The sequence below is a fragment of the Leopardus geoffroyi genome, chromosome B1, assembly GCF_018350155.1.
Source record: "Leopardus geoffroyi isolate Oge1 chromosome B1, O.geoffroyi_Oge1_pat1.0, whole genome shotgun sequence".
NCBI classification, from domain to species: Eukaryota; Metazoa; Chordata; class Mammalia; order Carnivora; family Felidae; genus Leopardus; species Leopardus geoffroyi.
In genome coordinates this window covers 102,286,094-102,308,450 of record NC_059327.1, presented here as the reverse complement: position 1 = coordinate 102,308,450, position 22,357 = coordinate 102,286,094, and the positions used below count along the sequence as shown (strand labels likewise).

Here is a 22,357-nt window from a genome sequence, read left to right as displayed (position 1 = left end):
GTAACAACATAGACTTAGAAAGTGTACACTAAGTGAAATAAGTGAGACAGAGAAAGAGAAATACCATATGATTTCACTTACATGTGGAATCTAAAAATCAAATGAACAGCAACAATGAAAAGGCTCTTGAATACAGAGAACAAAGTGGTGGCTGCCAGAGGGGAAGTAAGTGAAGGGATAGAAGAAATAAAGAGCATTAAGAGGTACAAATTTTTAGTTATAAAATACATAAGCCATGGAGATGAAAAATACAGCACAGGGGATACACTGTAATAACATTGTATGGTGACTACGTTTATTGCGCTGAGCATAGAGTAATATGTAGACTTGTTAATTCACTATGTTGTACACATGAAACTAATACAACAGTGTATGCCAACTGCACTTTACTAATAAAAATTTTTTAAAAAGAACTTTTGTGAGGTGAGGTAACCAGCATTCTGTATAAGTACCGCGCGCTAACCGATTGCGCCACTGGAGCTCCTAACCAGCATTCTGAAAATGGAAACTCTCCTAAAAAAGACCTCTGAAATGAAAGCCAAAAAAAATTTTTTTTTTGCAAAAAAACTTTTATTCATCAGCTAATGGCTACTAGATTATCTCACAAGTATTTCAATTAAATATTTGATCATCACAGCAGGTCAGATTTTTAAAATTTACATTTATTCAAAAACTGAAGTTAAAAATGTGATATATTTATAATTGGGTTCATGTTAGTCATAAAAATTTTTATTTAGTGGTAAGAGATAACTTTTAGTTTTCAAATTATTCAATTATTTTGTTCTACTGCTTATCTTACAATGAGAATGTTGTCACCACATAATGCACAATAACATTTTAAATTAAAAAGGCAATCGGGGGGGCGCCTGGGTGGCTCGGTCGGTTAAGCGTCCAACTTCAGCTCAGGTCATGATCTCACAGTCCATGAGTTCAAGCCCCGCGTCGGGTTCTGTGCTGACAGGTCAGAGCCCGGAGCCTGTTTCAGAGTCTGTGTCTCCCTCTCTCTCTCTGCCCCTCCCCTGTTCATGCTCTGTCTCTCTCTGTCTCAAAAATAAATAAACGTTAAAAAAAAAAAAAAAAGGCAATCGGGGCACCTGGGTGGCTCAGTTGGTTAAGCTCCCGACTTCAGCTCAGGTCATGATCTCATAGTTTGTGAGTTTGAGCCCCGTGTCGGGCTCTGTGCTGACAGCTCAGAGCCTGGAGCCTGCTTCAGATTCTGTGTCTCCCTGCCCCTGCCCCTCCCCTGCTTGCACTCTCTCTCTCTCTCTCTCAAAAATAAACAAACATTTAAAAAAAAAAAAAGGCAATTGTTATATAGACACAATGTTTGGTAGAAATTAAAATACTTAACATAGAAAGCTTACCAAGAACCCAGACCATAATTAGCATCTCAGTCCAAGTGAACTGGGTGGTTTTCACCCTGAAGATCTGCTTGGGATAGTCAATAACAGTGATGTTTGGCAGCGTGGTGATGCCTTCGAACCTGTCTGAGGCATTGAACACGAGCAGGCCCAGGAAGATGATGAAAGAAGCAGCATGTGCCACAAACTTCATGAAAGGGCTTCGCAGAATTTTCCCCAGCTGTAGTACAACAAACAAACAGAAAGAAGACGAAGACGAGACTTTTATTTTGGAAATGTCAGCTTCTACTTATGAAAATTATTATACAGAGTAAAAGAAAAACATGAAATGAGAATAACTTCAAAATTCTGCCTCTGTTTGTGAAGAGCTATACATTATGAAAATCACTCCTTTTAGGGAATGCTGCCTCCAAGAATTATTTAAGAAGTCTTTAAACTTCATTGTTTCTAAATATCCAATTTATCTTGGGGGGTAACACTGCATTCACAGATGCATTTCTGAAAATCACAAGGCATATGCTGGTTATTCTTATTTTTCCACGAAAGACCACACAATCCATGTCTAGGTTTTGAGAGTCTAGGAAAAGAAACTCCAAATTGTAGTGCATATGCTTTATTGCTTTACAATTGAAATGTTATGAATTTAGAGACTCATTCATTATAGTTGAAACATTATGTGTTTGTAGCACATAACAAGGCCTTTGAATATTAAAAACCTTACTACTACAGAAGTGAATTTTAGTTCTCACTTGTAAGTCTTTTGAAATCAACTTGTACTTTGTATGATATGAAAAAGGCAGATAATATTAGAATCAAGTAAATATTTTATGTACTATTACCTCAATAAGAAGGAGTTATACAATAATTAAAATCTCTAAGTAGGTTAACTTAATTAAGTCAGCCCTGAGTTTGGAAAATCATATAAATAGTACAAAAGCATGTCTGAAGTTCAGAGCATAATTATTTTAAGGTAACTCCTTTAAAGTCCCATGTGATATAATGTCCTTACAAGCCCCATGTTCTAGTAGAAATGAAAAACAATTCTGCCTGTCCCAAGGGCTTCTGTAGCCCAAGAAAAAGGTACATTTGGTTGATTTATCAAATAAGTTCTCTAGTCTACATACTCAGAACCAACTTTCAAACTCAGTCTGTGACCTTAAAAAGTACCAAGGCTCACATTTAAGAGACGGCAACTTCAAACAAATGTTTTTGCATGTCCAGAGTCTTAATTTGATGTCAACAAATAACCGAAGAATGTTAAGCATTTCTGGAGTTGAACATGAATGCAGACAGACAAATGTCATATTTTCCATATTAGACATAGACAAATAAACACCACATTTGCATATTGCTGTGCTGTTCTGCAGCTGCAAAGAGGCACATTTGGGGTAGCACACAGTGATTTCTTGAGAGTTTCCAAATCTGTTTCTCATAAAGGCTGATCTTTTAAAACTTTAAAGAACACGAAAATAAAGCAGCATGCCTATCGTGAAACTAGGATATACGTGGGGGATTCTTGCTATATTGTCTTCGGTGGTACGTGGCAGGTATAAATGTGGGCTCCAGAAACAACTCAATTCTGTCCTTTCCCCTCTCTGGGGGACACAGAGTTCACTATACTATTAGCTGCACTTTTGTAAGTGAAGAGAAAAAAGGAATGGACTTCCATGTTTTCACTGATTAAGCTGTCCTAAGAGGCAAACACTTAGAAACATCAACTTTCCTATTCGTTTCCCTCAGAAAGGGAAATTATTTGTGTGGGAAATGATTTTTGCTTTGATGCATGCTCTCTTATCACTTATAGATTTTAGTCTTTAGTGCTTATGTATTTGAGGAATCATAAGGTACTTTTCCATGATACAGAACAAAGGAACTTAGTTAACTCATCAAACCTGATCAAAATGACAAACTTTCTGCCTTAAATTGCATGGGCAGCTCAACAATGAAATGAGATGGATGAATACGCTCACACGTGTATGGTGCCTGCAGAGCAGGACTCACTCTGCCAGGAAGACTATGCAGCCAGAGAGGTGACGGATTTCCAGGATCATTGTAAGTGGCCTTGACTCATTTTTCCTGAAACTGCCTCTGATTTAAACAAAACCAGATCTCAGAATATAAAAGCAGGATTAAAGGACCTCAAAACGGCTTATTCTCCCTGGCGGTGCCCTTTATTAACCTAATACAGATCCTGTTAGCATGACTAGTATGCCTTCCCATATCCTGTTCAGAGGATCTCTTAGGCACAATTAAACTGAGTCTATACTAGCAAGTTGAGAGAGGGATGAAGATAGTGAACAAAGTGATTCAAGCAAACTAAACATAAACCATCTAAAAAATCCAAAGACCCCAAACCCAAATTCTACTTTTTTTTTTTTTTTTTTTTTAAGAATCTTCTGAAGGAACAAAGGGCAGGGGGTTGGGGGGAACCTGGCATGCACTTTCTTGAATTCTTTAAACTAACACCACTGTTCGTGACTGTGCTTGATACACTGAGCCTCAGATCTCTTGACAGGTTCCAGTGAGTTGCCCTTCCAGTTCTCAGGTTAACTTCCTTGGCACCACTGCAACAGGACTGTTCTAAACGCAGGCCAACTCAGTTGACGCTCTTGATTTATTAAGCTGTCCACAGAATCAGCAAAAGTACTACTTCACTCAAGCCACTTTCCCTCTTGACCACCATGCGGATTTTACCTTAAAAGCCTAAGTATTATACGCCTTCAAATGTGATCTATTCCACTAGTACCAAATCCTTTTTCATCTCTTATTTGAATTGATCCAGTCATTAAAAAGCAGAATTTGTGTCCCTGAGTCCATTAACATTCAGGGTAAAACTGATAAGAGCCTTAAGTAGGAAGCTTTTTCCTTCTTCATCCCCAAAACACACGGCACACCAACCACGGAGGAAATGGATGTAGAAAAACATGTACCCTGCTGCAAGGTGCAATCCAGTAGCCGATGGCAAGAAATGGAAGGCCCAAGGCCACCACCAGCACAACCAGACACTTGATAGCTATGGTCTGTTCGCGCAGACCTGAGAGGTTCTCATACCAGATTGTCAAGAGCTGCTGCTGGCAGTTGGGGTGAGCCACAAACTGTTGGCAGAAAGAGAGGGGGAGAAAGAGGTAGGTTACTATCATTAGGGATACTTCAACTACTGAATGCATAATCCTAAAGATATTAATGTACACTTTTCCAGAATATAGGCACTAGAAGGTTCTGGTAATATTTTCCTTTACCTTCCCTCCATTTTCCAAAATTGCTTCAGAACTAATAGTACTTAAGTGGAAACAAGAGCACAAAATTGATATCATCCTTAATCACATTTCTTTCTGATTGAAATTCTCCATAATACACAGATTCCTGTCCATAATCTGGGTGACATATGCTTTCCTTTGTGAAAGTGGTCCCATCTTGTTGTCTGCCAGCTTACTTATGTTCAGTTCAAAATGGAAAAGAATTGGCTTATATTAGACTATAGCTAAAAAAAGAAATGTGTTAAGTTTCATAAGTAATTCCTAAAGTGCTACATGTATGAAAAATATACATACATATATGTATGTACTATCACTGCAAACTGCAAAGATCTGCAAAAAGCCAATGAATCTGCAAGAATTCTGCTTGGTTCGCACTTACACTGCCTCCAGGCACTGGCAGCACATGTCCCTTCCTTCCTATTTCAGTAATCTGTCCTCTTTTTATTGCTGCCTCTATCACAGGTTAAAAAAAATTATCTCCAACAGTTCTTTTGTAACTACAATTGTAACCAGGAAAACTGAGCACATTATACTTACTTCAGCCCTGCCATTTTATTCTATTTTGCCATCTCACTTTGCTAAGTCATCTGCCAGCATCTATTCTGATGGACTGGGATTTCACTAAAGTCCTGTCCTTGTTCAGGTAGCAAAATGTATTTGTAGTCAGGCTCATGTAAAAAGGTCCCTACCCTAACAGGTGCCCATTTGTGGCTGGATATGCCTGTCTTTGAATGGCCAGGTGCACTTTGCCCAAGCATGGAGATTATTCAGGGAGGGTCATTCACAAATCAACTATGAGTGCCAGCTTACATATATTTTTAAAGAGTGTTTAGCAACGCAAAAATCAAGGTATCATTATCTTCTGAAAAACAGAATAACAATGAACCTGTTAAGAAGTACTCATGAAATGTTTTTTTTACAAACTCTTAGAGGCAAGGAAGGCAGCTCCAGTTCCTACTATGTAAAGGGTTCATCTTTGATCAAGTTATAGTTAATGATCTTAATGATTCTTAGCAACTCCAGGCAATTCCTCAAGTTATTCGGCTAATTACCAATAAATACCACACCTATAAGGAAATTAATGGGTTTCCACTTACTGGTGTATTGTTTCCCATTAGCTCTTCTAATTAAAAAAAAAATTAATAAAATAAAAAAAATAAAACCTCATCCCCCAGCGTAGACAGTAGAGATGCAATTTCCCCTAACCCCCCACTTTTGCCCCTATGTGCATCGCCCTCCAGGAAGTCCACTGATGATCACTCAGGTGACTGCTGTGCCGCAGGGCACAAGGGGCTCTTGACACCTGCTGGCAGAAGTGGTAAGATGAATTTACAAATATTAGATTTGAAGTACTTCACTGAACTTATTTCAACAATACAAACTGGTAGGATTTGGGAGATTTAAAGTACTATAAAGAGGATGCTATCTTTTCTCTCTTAATGAGTTCAATGTAAAAAAGCAGATTTTACCCTAGAAATTTCTTTCAATTCAATTATAAAAGTCCCAGGTCCTAAAGCTCACTGGTCATTGCTAGCTGCTAAGTCTGTATTAGAACGCCTTTCCAGACTCAAGATTCTGTTACTCTTTCAAAGTTCTGATTTTTGATCAATACAGTCATTATTTGAACCCATGATAAAATATGATCAAGGTTGAAAGCCCTGGAATCTTTGTGACAACTTTCTAGGATTCTTGTTGAGAACTTTGCCAAACTTCCACTTCTGCCCCTGTACTCTACTGAATCATTTCCTTCCTGCTTTACCCCTCCTTCCGTGTTAAATCCTTATCCCCTCTGAGTTCCTAAATGTACCATTCATTCATTCATTCATTCACTCTTCAAAATGTTGTAAGCTCTTCCTATGAATCAGGCACTCTGTTAGGCATTTGGTAGAAGAAGGTGAAAATGGAAGCATCAGTGCACATTAAGTGATTAGGGATTCCTGTTCTACAGCACACAGTAAGCTCTCCATAAATGTGGGGGGAAAATGGAGACAGACTTCTTATGCTTGCCAAGATAAATAATCAACATTTAAAATATTACTAATTTGAGGGGCACCTGGGTGGCTCAGTCGGTTAAGCCTCCAACTTCATCTCAGGTCATGATCTCACGGTTTGTGGGTTCGAGCCCTGCATCAGGCTCTGTGCTGACAGCTCGGAGCCTGGAGCCTGCTTCCAATTCTGTGTCTCCTTCTCTGCCCCTACCCCACTTGTGCTCTCTGTCTCTCAAAAATAAATAAACATTAAAAAACTAAAAAAACTAAAATAACTAAAATAATACTAATTTGAAAGTTGGAGGGTTTACATTTGGACAGATGCAAATAAAAAGCAGTCCTATGACTCCAGCTAGGCTCAGCTTAGGATGGGGAACAGTGCATTCAGAGAAATCTACAGTGGAGATGATGTCATCAAATCAGATTGTCGCTTAGGAAGTCAACATGCACTTTTTTATAGGCCAAGGCTTTCTGCAGGACAGAAAATCCCTATGAAGTTAAGAGACAGGTGGACATGTACCAATGTAAAATTGATGGACAAATTTCCCTTTTGAGTGTCCAGCCTTTCTTTCTTAGGTTTTAACCTCTTAAGGACAAAAATATTAATGTTGCAATATGGCTTCCTCTCCTTGCTCCTCCTCCTCCAGTTAATCTTCAACTTTGAAGATGTGCTTTATGGCATGAATTACATTGTATAAGGGTTATACAGCCCTTAAAGACTTGGTAGAAATCAATCATTCCCATATGGTATTATATAATGATCAATATTTGACCCATTGTGACTTGTACAATATAGTACAAAACCCTAATATACGTTAAATATTAGCTAAAACTGTGGTGTCTGAAGTTTACTTGTCACACTTTAAAATTCAGCTTAAAGGTATATTTCCTATATTATTAATTCTATTCTCTTCTTGAGATAGTAATACACCAGCCTATGGTATCTGTTCATTCCTTTCAATTCACAAGAAAATACAAATGGATATTTTCCTCTAATAATTTAAAATCTTAATGCAAGTACACAAGGAACATTTTTAAAAAATAATAAAATCAATACAACAGTAACAAGTGAGGGCAAAAGAGTTAATCCCTCTAGGAGATGAGTTTTTCTCTTTTCAATGACTTCAAAATAGGGCAGTGACCTTTATCTCTTAAAATTGTTTACCTTCTAAAAAAACCTCTTGTGCTGTCACTCCAGTCATAGCCAGTTGGATAAAATTTGTATGCTATTTCCCAACTTCAGTGGACCAGCAAATTGAAATCATTACAAAAATAATGCCTTTATTTGAGGTGTTCTGATTTAAAGGGAGAATGCTTGACATATAAGAAAATCTCAATCTTTCAATGGAACAAAACTATTGTAGCATTGAGAACAAACATTTTTTTTCCAGTGCCAAATGACTAACAGATTGTAAACTGAACCAGTAATCAGGGCAGGTTAATGGAAAACCATGAGATAATTTTCAACTTAAAAAAAATTTCATGTTAGGGGCGCCTGGGTGGCGCAGTCGGTTAAGCGTCCGACTTCAACCAGGTCACGATCTCGCGGTCCGTGAGTTCGAGCCCCGCGTCGGGCTCTGGGCTGATGGCTCAGAGCCTGGAGCCTGTTTCCGATTCTGTGTCTCCCTCTCTCTCTGCCCCTCCCCCGTTCATGCTCTGTCTCACTCTGTCCCAAAAATAAAAATAAAACGTGGAAAAAAAAAATTAAAAAAAAAAAATTTCATGTTACATTGTCTTATTATCAAATCAGCCTTTACAAGAACTATCTTCATGGAAATACTGTTGTACAAAAACATGTTAGGAACACTCTGTTTTTGTTTTTAATGACGTTGTTGAAGGCACAGTTCATACAATTTAAAATGCTGCTGTGAATAAAAGCTACATCAGTCAATTTCTTTTTAAAGTTTTTTGAATTGTGAAATATAAACTGAAAACTTACAGTGTGTAAGTTTTCTGGATTTTGAACCCACTGAGTGCACAATGTTCTGTTCTTTCTCAGTGCTGGGCACAAACCTGGCCAAGAGGCTATACAGTGTGGGATTCAGGACAGGCTGGCCAGCACCTGCACCGCACCCAAGGTCTCTGCAGGATATTTAGCATTCTCATTGCATTGCTCAATGTTTGGAATTAAGGAAGCCACACTTTCTTCATTCATAGTGGATAATTTTATGTGTATATGTTGCTGCAAGTCTCTCTTTTTTAATGTTTTGAGAGAGAGAGAGAGAGAGAGAGAGCGAGTGCACACACGCATGTGCAAGAAGCGGAGGAGTAGAGAGACAGGGGGATAGGGGATCTAAAGAGGGCTCCATGCTGACAGCAGAGTCCAATGTGGGGCTCAAATTCATGAACTGGGAGATCATGACCTGAGCCGAAGTCAGACACTCAACTGACTGAGCCACCGAGGCACCACCATGTGTCTCTTTTCTAGGTGATATTTCTATAGTTAAATCTAATCCCACCATGGAGAAAATGAGAGCAAAGAAGAAGTCAGGAAATTCTCTTTCTCAACAGCATGGTTTTCCAGATCGATAGTCTATCAACTTCTAGTATCCTTTATCTTTGTCAAGGACTTTCTTAGAATAGCTTAGTAAAGCTCTTATTATTTCTATTGAGGGAAGGGATTGATGTTCATCCTCAAGTTGCAGAGAAGACAGAGGTAAAGACAGAATTAAAACACAGAGCTTTTAGGGGTGCCTGGGTGGCTCAGGTCATGAACTCATGGCCCGTGGGTTCAAGCCCCACATCAGGGTCTGTGCTGACAACTCAGAGCCTGGAGCCTGCTTCAGATTCTGTACATCCCTCCCTCTTTGCCTCTCCCCCGCTCATGCTCATGCTCTGTTTCTCTATCTCAAAAATAAATTAGAACATAAAAAAAAAACTCAGAGCTTTTTGGGAAAGGTAAATAATCCATTATTCAAACGGGAAAATAACATTTTTGTCTAAAAGTTAATTTTCTTGTACTCATTTCAAAAAATTTCATCTTTTGATCTATTCCATTCTCTTTTGTAGAATAACATGGGTAGCTCTACAAACAGTAATAAAATTTACTATCTTTCCAGTTTTATTATTTACCTTAGAAACTCCTCAGAAATGATTCTGAGATGAATGATCTGTAACATCCATTCCCTGATAGAGAACACATTATTATTTGTTCCCCACTAGTAGCATAAGATTGCCCATTTCACCAACAGAATTGAGAGTATGAATTTTCTATTCTTTAATAATTTGAGAGAGGGGAAATGGTGTTTGTATATTAGGATGCATTTATTACTAGAGGGTTTAAAATTTTTAAATAGGTTTGCTATCCATTTAAATTTTCTGTGAATTACCTATTCATGCCCTTTGCCTATTTTTCTATAGGGCTCTAGAAATTTTTCTTAAAAATTTGTTTGAGCTCTTTGTAGATTATCAATCCTTGATAAATCAGAATTGAGAAATTATACCTTTCTCACTTTGCTGTTTTTTATGATCTGTGTACAGAGGTTTAAATTGTATGTGGTTAAATTGTTTACACTTTTGCTTTGTTATTTCTTCAACTGCTTTCATATTAGAAAGTTGTTTCTCCCATAAACATTAAATTCATGTTCAGATCTCTCCCATTCAGGTCTTCTATATTTTCATTTTCTTGACTAACTGCCATCGAGCTCTCTAAGGCCTAGGTAGACCTCATGGTGTGATTCCCAGGGAAGACTGAGCTCTGGGAACTATGAGGCCAGAAAGAAGCCAGTAATCCCAGACCCAGAGCTGGGAGGAGATCTTGAGTACATAGCAAAAGAGACTTTGAGTCTCTTATGGGAAACAGCTGTTACAAAAAACTAGTTTCCTTGGTGGAATTATGAGTTGACTTGAATATAAATTTATTATGTTATCAAGAGGGAAAAATTCCATAACATATTTTTTGAAATCCCAATGCCTTGCATTTAGCTGTAGACTACCTCAGTGTCACAGTGGGTAGGGTTCACACATCATTGTAACCCAAGAAGTGGTTTTACTTAGGAACCAGAAATGAGATAAAGGAAAAAGGAAGCACCAGCAGGGATGGGGCATCTTTTCTCTCTGCTAAATGGAGACATGTAAATGTTGAGTGAAGAATGAAGGACATCTTGGAGAGAGAAAAAGAAAGGGGGAAGTGGGGCTTTGGGGGGCATTCTAGAATAAATTTTTATATACATTAATTGAGTGAAGCTTCTAAGTCAAAAACTTGAATCAATACTCCCTTTATATCACAAAACAAACGAATCCAGAAATACCTGCAAAGCCCTAAATATCCTTTCAGTTTCAAATGCACTTTTTGTTGTTTCCTGGCAGTAGCTGACTGATAGCAAATTTATTATTAATGACACCTCATACATAATAAGCTATACATCAATTTATTTAAAATTAACATGCCAGGAAGACATTCACTGTCTCAAGACAGTTTGGTTCACAGAAGCCCATCTACAGATGAGCTGTCTCTGCTAATATGACACTTTCAAAGCAATGATAAAGAACCAGTGACAACTGAAATCAATTCTCTCCTCTCAGGTGCTAAAGAAAAGAGATGTGTATTGTAAGATTTGTGAATAAATGTCCAGACGGTTTTCTAAAAATGGTTTAATATTAATCTTATTCAGTATTATCTTTTTTCCTTCAATATAGCAAAACCTCAACTAGCAAGAATTCTCTAGAGAAAGACAAATACCAAATGATTTCATTCATATGTGCAGTTTAAGAGACAAAACAAACAAGCAAAGGGAAAAAAGAGAGAGAGGAAAACCAAAAAACAAACTCTTAACTATAGAGAACTGATGTTCACCAGAGGGGAGGGTGGGGGGGGATGGTTAAAATAGGTGATGGGGATTAAAGAGGGCACTCCTCATAAGCAGTGGGTGTTGTACGTAAGTGTTGAATCCCTAAATTATACACTGAAGCTAATATAACACTGTGTGTTAACTGGAATTAAAAATAAAAACTAAAAAAAAAAAAAAAAGAAAGAAAGAAATGCTTTAGGAGGAAGGCAGTCGAGCCAATTTACTTTTAACTGATAATTCCTTGAAAAGTTATTTTACATCAGTATTAACTAAGAATCTTCAAATTTCCCTGTCTTTTTAAGTTGAGGAGAGATCTGTGATTAACAGCTGGCTAAAACCTTGTGAACACTAGATGTGGAAGTTCTCCACTTTGTGGAGTGTGCACACACACAAAGAGAGAAAAGGAAAGAGAGAAAGATCTCCTCATGCTCACTTACTGCTAGGGTGCCAGTACATGCCTAGGTTCCACAGGTCAGAGGCACACGTGCAGACCTCAGTTCTGGGCCTGGTTCTGAGTAAGGTTTCCGGAAGCACAGCTTAGATAAGCTTGTTCTTCCACCTCCCCTCGTGATTCTGTGAGTCCCCTCATATCCCTTACTTTCTGCCTAAATTGGCTATAGTCTGCTACAATGGACTGGAACAAACACACTGAACATGAAATTTGTGTTTGATGACTAAAGCTAAACTTGCTTAAGAGTCATCATCCTGAGAATGAATTTTCATAATGTAGAAATGTTACTAGCTCATACATGTTGAATAATCACCATGTACTATACCCGTGCTAATTACGTGCATTAGCTCTTATAATCATCAAACAACTGAAAATGTAGTTGCTATTGTGGTCCCTACTTCACTAATAAGAAGACCGAGGCTTGGCCTGGTTGGGTGACTATCCCATGGTCACACAGGGAACACGTGGTTAACTCAGGACTTGAACCCCTGCAAACTGGCTCCAGGGCCTGCCCTCTTAAGCACCATGTACGGAGGACAGAACATTCAGTGATACATGATTAACCAGTTCATGAAACCAGATCTATTCCTGTTAACAGCTTACTTTTGGTGATTTATCAGTTTCTCTTAAAATACAACGTGTGTGTGTGTGTGTGTGTGTATAATTAGTTATCTAATATATAAAAGCTGTTAGATTCTAGATAACTGAGATTTTTATTACAGTAAAACATCACAGCTACAATTTTCATGGATTATTTAAAAGCCCCATACAAGCAGCAAATACATACACTTAAGTTTATTTGAAATACCAGAGTAAAAAAGTAATCATAAATCTTATTTCTGGTATTCACAGCTGTGTGACCTTAGACATAACATTTAAGTTTGGCAAACCTCAGTTTCCTTGTAGAAAAGAAATCTCATCATCTATTTTACCTATTTTATAGGTGAAATGGATAACATAGGCTTGTCACAAGGATTAGCATGACAGTGTAACAGCGCCTTACAAAAATGTATAGAAATAACATTTTATTATTTTTAATTGCATTACGAGTGGTTCACAAAGTTCTTTTGCATGTCTTAATCCACTGAAATTGCATCAAAACCCTGAGACAGGTAAGAGGTATGATCCTCCTTTTATAGGAGAAAATTGAAGTTTAGAGAAGGTTTATGACTTATTCAAGGTCTTGCAGCAGACAAAAAGTGGAAAGGATCACAGAAGCTAGATATTTGACTCACAACTTTACCACGTTTCACTCAATCTCTTTCATGAAGAAAAAAAAATCTATTATCTATTAATTATATCTATCTATAGATATATAGATAGATATCTATATCTATCTATCTATTATAATCTATATATCTATTAACATTTATTTTTATTATTTAAAAAATTTTCCTGGGATTATTGCATAGTTGATATGGTGCTGGATAAAAGTAGGCCACTTACCTTTTTGACTTCATACTTAATAGCAAGTTTGACACGACTCAGTGAAGCTTTATGCCTGTGTACCTCTAGGGGCTCTGCTGATTCCAGATCTCCATTCAGAATGGCTTCTACCTCTTCTGAGTCTCGGCAAAGATCCAGCACACCCACTACAAAGTCTTTACATTGCATGGAGAGCTTCCGGTAGTCATTCTAAGAATGAGAGGTTTAAATTCAAGGAGTTTGTTTTAATTCAATGAGAAGTATTTAGAGTTTTTGCGAATCACAAAAAAAGGTCCCTTCTTCTGGGTAGAATTGTCGGTTAGATACAGGCCGGATTTGCCCCCATACACCCTCTTAGCCGATACCTTCCGCAACCCGCCCAACCATATCAGACAGCTCTGTGAATGGTATGCACGTTGGTCCCTGGCTTGTATTAAGAGATGTTGGCTAAATGCTAATGCTGACAGAGCAAAGGATCAAAAAGACTTCAGGCTCTCTTATGCAGATAAACAATAGTTTCCTTAAAGCCGAAACAAAACAATTCCTGTTATGAAAATTGGTTTAAATGGTAAATTTTCTGAGGCGGCAATCTGATATACAAGATGGACTATATGTGAAAATCATTTGTTCAGTTTATACCATCCTTTGCCTTGCTGGGGACACAGCTTCTCAAAGCGTAATCCTCAAACCAGCGGCGGCAAGAGCACCTGGACATGTGTGAGCAATGTCAATTCTCTGACCCCATCTCAGATGTTCCTATTTAGAAACTGAAGAAAGAGCTCAGCAACCTGTGTAAACACGCTCTCCAGGTGTTTCTGATACACATTTACATCTGAGGACGACTGGTTTATAGTGAATGTAAAGAGATGGACAGGAGCCAACCTGGAGAGGAGGTATTTTTCCTTGTTTGTCTGAAGGGCACATTATCATGTCCTGCAGAACTGGAAGGAGAGAAATGTCTGATTATATGTAATTGAATTCTCAAGGGTTGCAGAATACCAATACCTGAGAGAAAATTTCCAGGCCACTGGAACTAACACCTTGCTAAAAATAATCTGTGAATCTTTAATTTCATTAGCATATTTATATAGTGCCATGGACTGGTATAAGGAAGTCACTTGGCAGCATTTCCTGTTACCTTCTGAATGGAGTTCTATTTCTGGCCCCTTGGTTCCAGTCATGGTATCAATGACCATCTCTTGGGAAAGCATCTTACTTTCAGAAACCCCAGTTCCACCTCTATGGCTTTCACTAAGTTTTAGCCCATTAAGAAAGTTAACCAGATGATAATTTAATTCGGCACACTTGAGGAAAACAGAATTTTTCGATATGTTCTGAGATACTGTAAATGTATAATAACTAAGTAATCTTAGCATAGCAGTATTTCTGGGCTTCCCAAAATCCTACTGAAAAAAAAAAAAAGACATGAAGAATTTGAATTTTTTCCCTCAAATACACAATTGATTTCATGGGCAAAAATCACGTCACCAACTAAAAGAAGAAAGACTGTTTAAAGGCTACATAGACTGTAATAGTTTCCATTTCAGATATCAGAAATTCAGATAAGGAACAGTTACAGTTAATCCTTTTCCCCTAATAAGAGAATAAAATGAATAAAACTTCAATCTTTGGTTTCCATTCAAGTTGGTACCATGCAACTGATAAAATTAATAAAACGTTCAGTCTCTGGTTTCTATGCAGAATGTCAGTTAAATATCCATCTGACTTTCATTCCTGAAAGACTAATGAAATATTTTATTATAGCATCCAGAAGTATTAAATCCATGTCTGTTTCCATATAAAGCTTCCCTTTTAACACATTTTTTTTTTTTTAGATGAAATTTCCTCATGTTTCTCTTCAGTTCAGACTGTTCTATAAGATTTGGAGCAACATTGGATGACCATTTCTTCACTGATCAGAAAAAAGAGAGACTATTTCAATGCTTGAAGAAACTTAATAACTGCTTCTGTAGTAATACATAAATCATAATTCATTGTTTTTAAAAATCATAATCTAGGCTGGGTGGCTCAGTCAGTTAAGTATCTGACTTTGGCTCAGGTCACGATCTCAGTTCTAACTCACACTTTCTGGGTCGGAGCCCTGCGTGTCTCTCTGTCAGCACAGAGCCCACTTGGGATCCTCTGTCTCCCTCTCTCTGTCAAAAATAAACATTAATTTTTTTGTAAATCATAATCTATAAACTGTCTCATCTTAAAGTCGTGTGGTTTTTTCACATCCACTAAAACATCAGTCAAGAAACAAAAACTGGTAATCATACAAGTTGCAAAAACAACACTTTGTCTTCCTAACAATGTAAACATTTCCTGCTCGAAGAAGTGTATTGCCCAAGTGCGGAAAATAATCACAGCTGGAGATAATGAGAATTTCTTTTATTGTGGTCATGGGATACCACTTCATCAATATATGTGGGGCTCCCAGGGAAAGATGGAGGGCTCCAGCTAAAGACAGCTTTTCTCAGTTGCAAAGGAAACTAGCAACAGTCTGCACTGCACCACAAGGTGACTATTTTAGTTCTACCACGAGGGCCTGTCTCATGTTCCTTCACAACTCAGACCATTTGTCTGATCTGCATTTTCTAGTAATTTTCTCTTAGTTTTGCTTAATCATGCTCATCATGCCACTCTTCCAATACCATGGCTCTCCACAAAGTTACCAGATGGCCCTGCTACTTTCTTTACAGAGCGGAAACTCAAAACCCTGAGGACCTGCTCAAGCCAGGGGAAAAACAATGATGCTTGGTCCCTGTGGCAGCCTGTCTACAGATTTCAGCACACTTATTTTAATGTTTGTAGTTATCATCTCAATCCCTTTTTATCCTTAAAAGAACAATTGAGGGGCGCCTGGGTAGATCAGTCAGTTAAGTGTCTGACTTCAGCTCAGGTCATGATCTTGCAGTTCATGAGTTTGAGCCTCATGTCAGTCTCTGTGCTGACAGCTCAGAGCCTGCAGCCTGCATCAGATTCTGGGTCTCCCTCTCTCTCTGCCCCTCCCCACCTCACATTCTGTCTCTGTCTCTGAAAAAAAAATGGATAAACTTTAAAAATTTTTTTGAAATAAAACAAAAATTGAAATTCAACTCTAAGCAGGCTTGGTTCTATCAGATCCTTTCCCTAATAACAAAAGGAGCAGGCTAGGGTAGTGCTTAAAAGCAGAAATCTGAAGCCAGATTTACTGGGTTCAAATACTTCTTCCACCACTTACTAGCTGTAGGATCCTGTGGGATTTACTTAGCTTCTCTGATGAGAATAAGCCAACCTAATATTGCTGCTAGGAGGATTAATTGCTTAGAGCATGGTACACATGAGGTACTATAAAAATACACCCATGTTATCAGGTACAGCACGTTAGATAGAATATCTAGGTCTGGGACCCAAGGCACCTAAATCTAGGCTTAGCAGATGGGTCCTTGGCTATAGCTTTTGTTTTTTCATTTGTAAAATAAGAGGTCTATACAACCAGCTGACTCCTAGAGTATCATCCTGCTTTTTGCTGTAGTGATTTTGGTTATATTTACTTACCTCTTCCTCACAGCCCTACTATGATGTAAATTAAAATTGCTTTTCTAATTTAAAGAGAAGAAAACTGAGGCACAAGGAAGGCAAATGCCCTCTTTCTAAAAAAATAAAGTGCATTGACTCAGAATTAAGAAATTTCACTTTGCATTCTCACAGCTTAATAAATGACTAGCTTCCTTGCCACTGACATTTGGAGGATTAGACCTAGAGTCCATTCTGTCCAATATTCTGTTTCTCAGAATAGCTTCAGACATCATTTACACATCCAAACTATTTCCTTAATAACCTGTCACCAAGCCGTCCTCCATTAATTTATCTAAATCTATATCCTAGAATTTTCAACCTCTCAGGGGTAATGACCTTCATATGTTTTTGGCACCATGCCTCCTGCATTCTTCAAAGAACTTTGGAAACTGCACACTGGCTAAGAACCTTCTCGGATGCACCTAAGTGATGGTGATTTGAGGGGTGAGATGCTAGATCTTACAGGCCATTGATAAGATAAAATAGATACAGGTGTCTAAAAAGGAAAAAAAATCACCTCTTTTTCACTAGGGAACATATTTTTTTAATTTCAAGGCTAGTATTTGATCTCATATTTTGAACTCTTTCTCTATGGAAAGAATACAGTGAACATAGGGCAAATCAGGTTATCTGTTTGCCTCAGAAATGAGCTTCACTTCCACTGCCCTTTCCAAGCTGAGTCTCTGGGTCAGCACCGTGAAAGCACTATTTTCTCTGTCTGTCTAAAGCCCTGACTGATAGACAGGAGCGTGGGATGAGAGGGCACAGAGATGAAAGGAAAGCAGGTACTAAAGGAATAACAAGGACAGGCAGGAACAGGAAAGAAAAGCAACCTTTAGTCTGGAGGAAGAGTTGTCGTCCTTAGAAACTGTAACTTCTGAGGAACCATCTATATTCAGGGTCAGAGAGGGTTATGCTACACGAGTACTTTCTGTATAGATCAGAAAAAGGAACTGTGAGATTCAGATGATCTTTGCAGATCCTTAGACACTTGGCAGCTTCATGAACGCCCTCTTTAACTCAGTAGTATTTTCTCCTCTTTTTGCCTCTTGTAACATTTTCCTACATTTGAAAGGTTATCAGAGGTGACTCTTTAAGTCAGGGTAAAGGAGAGTTAAAGTATCATCAATACAGACCTAGCCAGCTTCAGGAAAAAATATGAACAACAAATTTTTTAACTATCACTTCACGAAGATGACTTCTCTACACAGAATTGCAAACACTAGCCTCTTTTATAAATTATTAAAGGATAATATTAGAAAAAATTCCCTTTTGTAGAATCTCTTTTACAGATCTTCAATATATATCAAGCAAAATGCAAAAAAAAAAAAAACCCAAAAAACAAAAAACAAAAAAAAAAACCCCACAAGGTTTTGATGAGATTTGAAATAGTGGCTAATAAATTTAGAATTACATTTTTTATTACTTTGTCAAAATAGTGATATTTACAACTATTTAACCTTGATGCTTTTCTATTTTCTCTAAACAGAATTTGAAATTTTCCATTTTCTCTGAGTTCTGTCTAAAAGAATAACTCATTTTGACTCCAAGGAAATTCATCTTTTCAAATATCACATAATGAATCTCTTCAAAGAGTAAATATAAGGTGATTTTTTTTATTTTTCCACATTTTCCAAAATTTTTATAATAAACATGTAGCTTTTATATCAGAAAAAAATTTAATGGAATAACAAAATTATACTTAAGGTCAGAGATCCACCAGGACAAGATGAGGGTTTATGATTAGGTAATTTGGAGTGTATGGAAAAGGAAACATACAAACAAAAAAAACATGCAAAACTTTCCTACCATTTTTTAACATCTTTTTTTAAAAAAAACATTTTTTTTTTTTAGAGCAGGTTTAGGTTCACAATAAAATTAGGAGGAAGGTACAGAGAGTTCCCATATGTGCTCTGCCCCAAACATGCACAGCCTCCCACATTATCAAATCTCTCACCAAAGTGGTACATGTCTTATAATTGATAGATCTTCATGGACACATTATAATCATACAAAGTCCATAGTTCATATTAGTGTTCTGTCTTGGAATTGTACATGCTATCAGTTTGGATAAATGTATAATGACATGTATCCATCACCACGGTATCATACAGATTATTTTCACTGCCCTAAAAATCCTCTGTACTCCACTTATTTATTCCTCCTCTCCACTAACCCCTAGCAACACTGATCTTGTTACTGTCTCCACAGTTTTGCCTTTACCAGAATGTCATATAGTTGGAATCATATAGTATGTAGCCTTTTCAGATTGGCTTCTTTCACTTAATGATATGCATTTAAGTTTCCTCCATGTCCTTTCATGGCTTAATAGCTCATTTCTTTGTCCTAAACCATTTTATTGCAACCCCTTAACTTGAATTATATTGCTAGTTGCATTTGTGTAAACCTCACGTAAGTATGAAAAACTGTAATAAGATCTGAAAGACAGAATAATCACTTTCTGTGATCTGACACCACACTACAAAGAAGATTAACTCAGCATCCAGAAAATAATTTAAGGAATTGATGTCTACAATAATCTCCTTAGGTGGACAACGGGAGACAAGAACCTGCTGAAAAACATGCTTTCACCAGAACCATGAAATCTCCTTGTGCCCCAGATTTAATAGGTAGAACCGTCCAAAACCCATAGGAGGATGTAGTAATTGAAGATTAAAATATTCTATCATTCATTTTTTATAAAAAATAATACCACTTAACTAGAAACAATGTTCAGAAAAAAGGCTCATTCATTAAAAAAAAAAAAAATCTGTTAATGCAAAACACTTTGCTATCCTTGTATTTCTGGGTTGACCTGAGGTCTATGGCTCACCACTCTGAATATACATTTGTGGATTTCAGAAGAGACATTTTTGTCATATTAATAAAATTATTTTAATCATATTCCACATTAGTCTTCTGACTTTCTACCTAAAGGCATACACAGATGTTTGGGCCAATAAACAGTACATGCAAAACTAATATCACTTCAGTGTCGTGTTGGCACCATACCACTAACTATAAAAGAGGAAGGATACGGGAGGAAAAAAGTCACACCAAATTCCTCCTCTAATCAAAGGGGAGAAGTCTTGCGTTCCACTTAATGCTCACCCACACAGAGCAGCACCATAACTATAGCTCTCAGATTCAGTATATACCCATCCCCAAAGCAAATTTATCAAGGCACCATGTTTCGAGGTGGAAATCATCGGTCATTTCTGAATGACATCCCAGTCCCTTGTGATTTTAAATCCACTGGGCAAAACTGACTCCAGAGCAGACTATGGAAGCCATCTGGCAGCAGCCAGGAAGTGGATGAGCATGCAGGGTCGCCAGGGTGGAGCACAGAGCTTACCTTGAACTCCTTCTCTATGTTGGCCAGCTTGGCCAACTCATTGCTGAGCTCCAAGGCGGTGAGCACTGGGTCCTCGCTAGACAAGGACAGGTACGCTGGGCTGGCCAGCCCCTTGTAGGCATTGATCCTCGAGCGTGAGTGGCTGAAAGAGTCGTGCCTCTGCTTCTCCATGCAATCTCCGCACTTGCAAAAATAGTCGTGTGGCCGCTCGATCCTGGCACCCTTCATCAGTAGCATATGCACCACCTCGTACTTCTGGCAGTGCGCCGCCAGGATGATGGGCGTGATGTCGGGAGAGAAGCGTGTGCCGTCCTCGTCGTAAGCATAGAAGTCGTCGTCCTGCAGCTCCTGCTCACAGGGGCTCAGGGTCAGGCGCTTGCTGGCTGCGAAGCCGGGGTGGTTGAGGATAGCTTCCACGATGCGCACGTAGCCCTTGCTGATGGCAAGCAGCAGGGCGTCGCCGATTCGTGCCAGGTTTTCCTTCTTGAGCAGCAGCTCTGTCACCTCCAGGTGCTCGTTGCCCACGGCCAGCTGCAGCGCGTTCTGGCCCATGTAGTCCACGCAGTTGACGTTCAACGTCTTGGACTCCTCTAGCATCTTGCGCACCACGGGGATGTTGCCGTACTCGGCAGCGTCGAGGAAGCGCTCTTCCTCGGCTGTGAGGCTGGTACCCCGGTCATTGAACATGAAAGCGGGGCCCCGGACGGCCTGGCGCCGGCCCTTCTCCCTCATCACTGTCTTGCGCCTCAGAGATGGGCTTCCCTCCATGGACCTAATCAGCAGCAATGAAAAACAACTGTAGACTATTAGGGCATAGTGCTTCCTCCTCATACCTCGCCCTTCTCAAGTACACAGCACCTGCAGCAGACCTGTGACCTGCGGGCAGCTCGGTCAGTTGCTAAGCAACGTGCCTGAAATTTACACCTGTACCTAATACGGGCTGCTTGAACCCAGAGAGGAGTTGGCAGCCTATCACAACGAGGGTTCCTGTTCAGTAGAACATGGCATTCAGAAGAAACAATAATATAAACAATTTCCACACATCTGTGCCTCCCTTGAGACCCTGGTACAGGTGGAACTCATTGGACCTTGTATAAATAACCGTACTGGTCCTAAAAGTCTTGAAAATGAAGGCCTAGCAGGTTCTTGGCACCAAAGCACTAGACTTTAAGGCTAAAGAAAGTAAATTTTTCAAGAATTAGGCCAGAAGAATCCTCTCAAGTCATTGCATATTTTTAACTAAATAAAATAATTGACAGGGGAATAAAAGCCTACTATTTAGGCCAAGGATCTTTCAGGATCTTTGTTATCTTTTTCTCTTAAGGGTATCCTGTCCCCACCCCCCCCCAAAAAAAAAAAAAAAAACGAGATTCACTTTTTTCAATGACACAGGCAAGATTTAGCAATTATAAAATTAAAGCATCAGTCTAAAACTTATTTTGTTGAAAACGTCTGTGACTTTGTAATAAGAGCCGTTAATTACCAATACTATATAATTGCCTGTTTGAACTAAAAGGAGATGGTATGATTTATGGTTTAAAAATCACTACTATTATTTTATGAATAAAGCAACTGGGCACTAATAGTATATCCAGAACAATGTGTACCAAATCCAAATACCAACCACATTTGTTGAGACTTAGTTGCACTATGAAAATGATCTCATTAATTGATGTGTACAGTGACTGAGTTCACATTGTGATTTCTGTGATGCTGGGTAAATTCATTTCTTCGGACTTCCTTACCCCAGGTGTAAAATGGAAATTTACAAAGTGCTTCAGAGTTTTCTCATGAGCACATAAACAAAAATCTTTTTTAGAAGTTCCAAGTCTCTGAAAAATGATGCTAAACAATACAATTTTTAACATTGTGATTACTTTTAATGTTTCAGTGGCTATTATTCTAAGTACAAATTTACATCTTTACCCAGCTCTAACATTCTTGCTGACTGAAATTCTTATGATCGACCTTCTTTAAAATATCTGTAATTTTTGTTTTCTGTATGAGTTGCACCAAAAGTACCAGTTAAAACTCTTTCCACATTATCCACTTTTAAGGCAAATAAGAATGACAAGTTAAAAGTGAATGGCTGGGGAAAAAAGGATTTCTTTCTATAATATATATTCCAGAAATACTTTCCACCATTGATAAAACAGTATTCACAGAGTC

General features: G+C 38.3%; 1 protein-coding gene across 3 annotated transcripts in view; it reads right to left on the bottom strand.

Moving 5' to 3' along the window:
- The window catches only part of TRPC3 (transient receptor potential cation channel subfamily C member 3), a 74,250-nt gene that overhangs the window by 35,502 nt on the left and 16,391 nt on the right, over positions 1-22,357 (bottom strand). For all 3 annotated transcript variants that reach the window (XM_045468532.1, XM_045468542.1, XM_045468538.1), the window contains exons 2-5: positions 20,189-20,960; positions 13,294-13,482; positions 4,292-4,456; positions 1,365-1,581 (exon numbers count right to left, since the gene is read on the bottom strand). In XM_045468532.1, the coding sequence (XP_045324488.1) occupies positions 1,365-1,581; positions 4,292-4,456; positions 13,294-13,482; positions 20,189-20,960 (1,343 nt within the window). The remainder of the gene's footprint in view (positions 1-1,364; positions 1,582-4,291; positions 4,457-13,293; positions 13,483-20,188; positions 20,961-22,357) is intronic.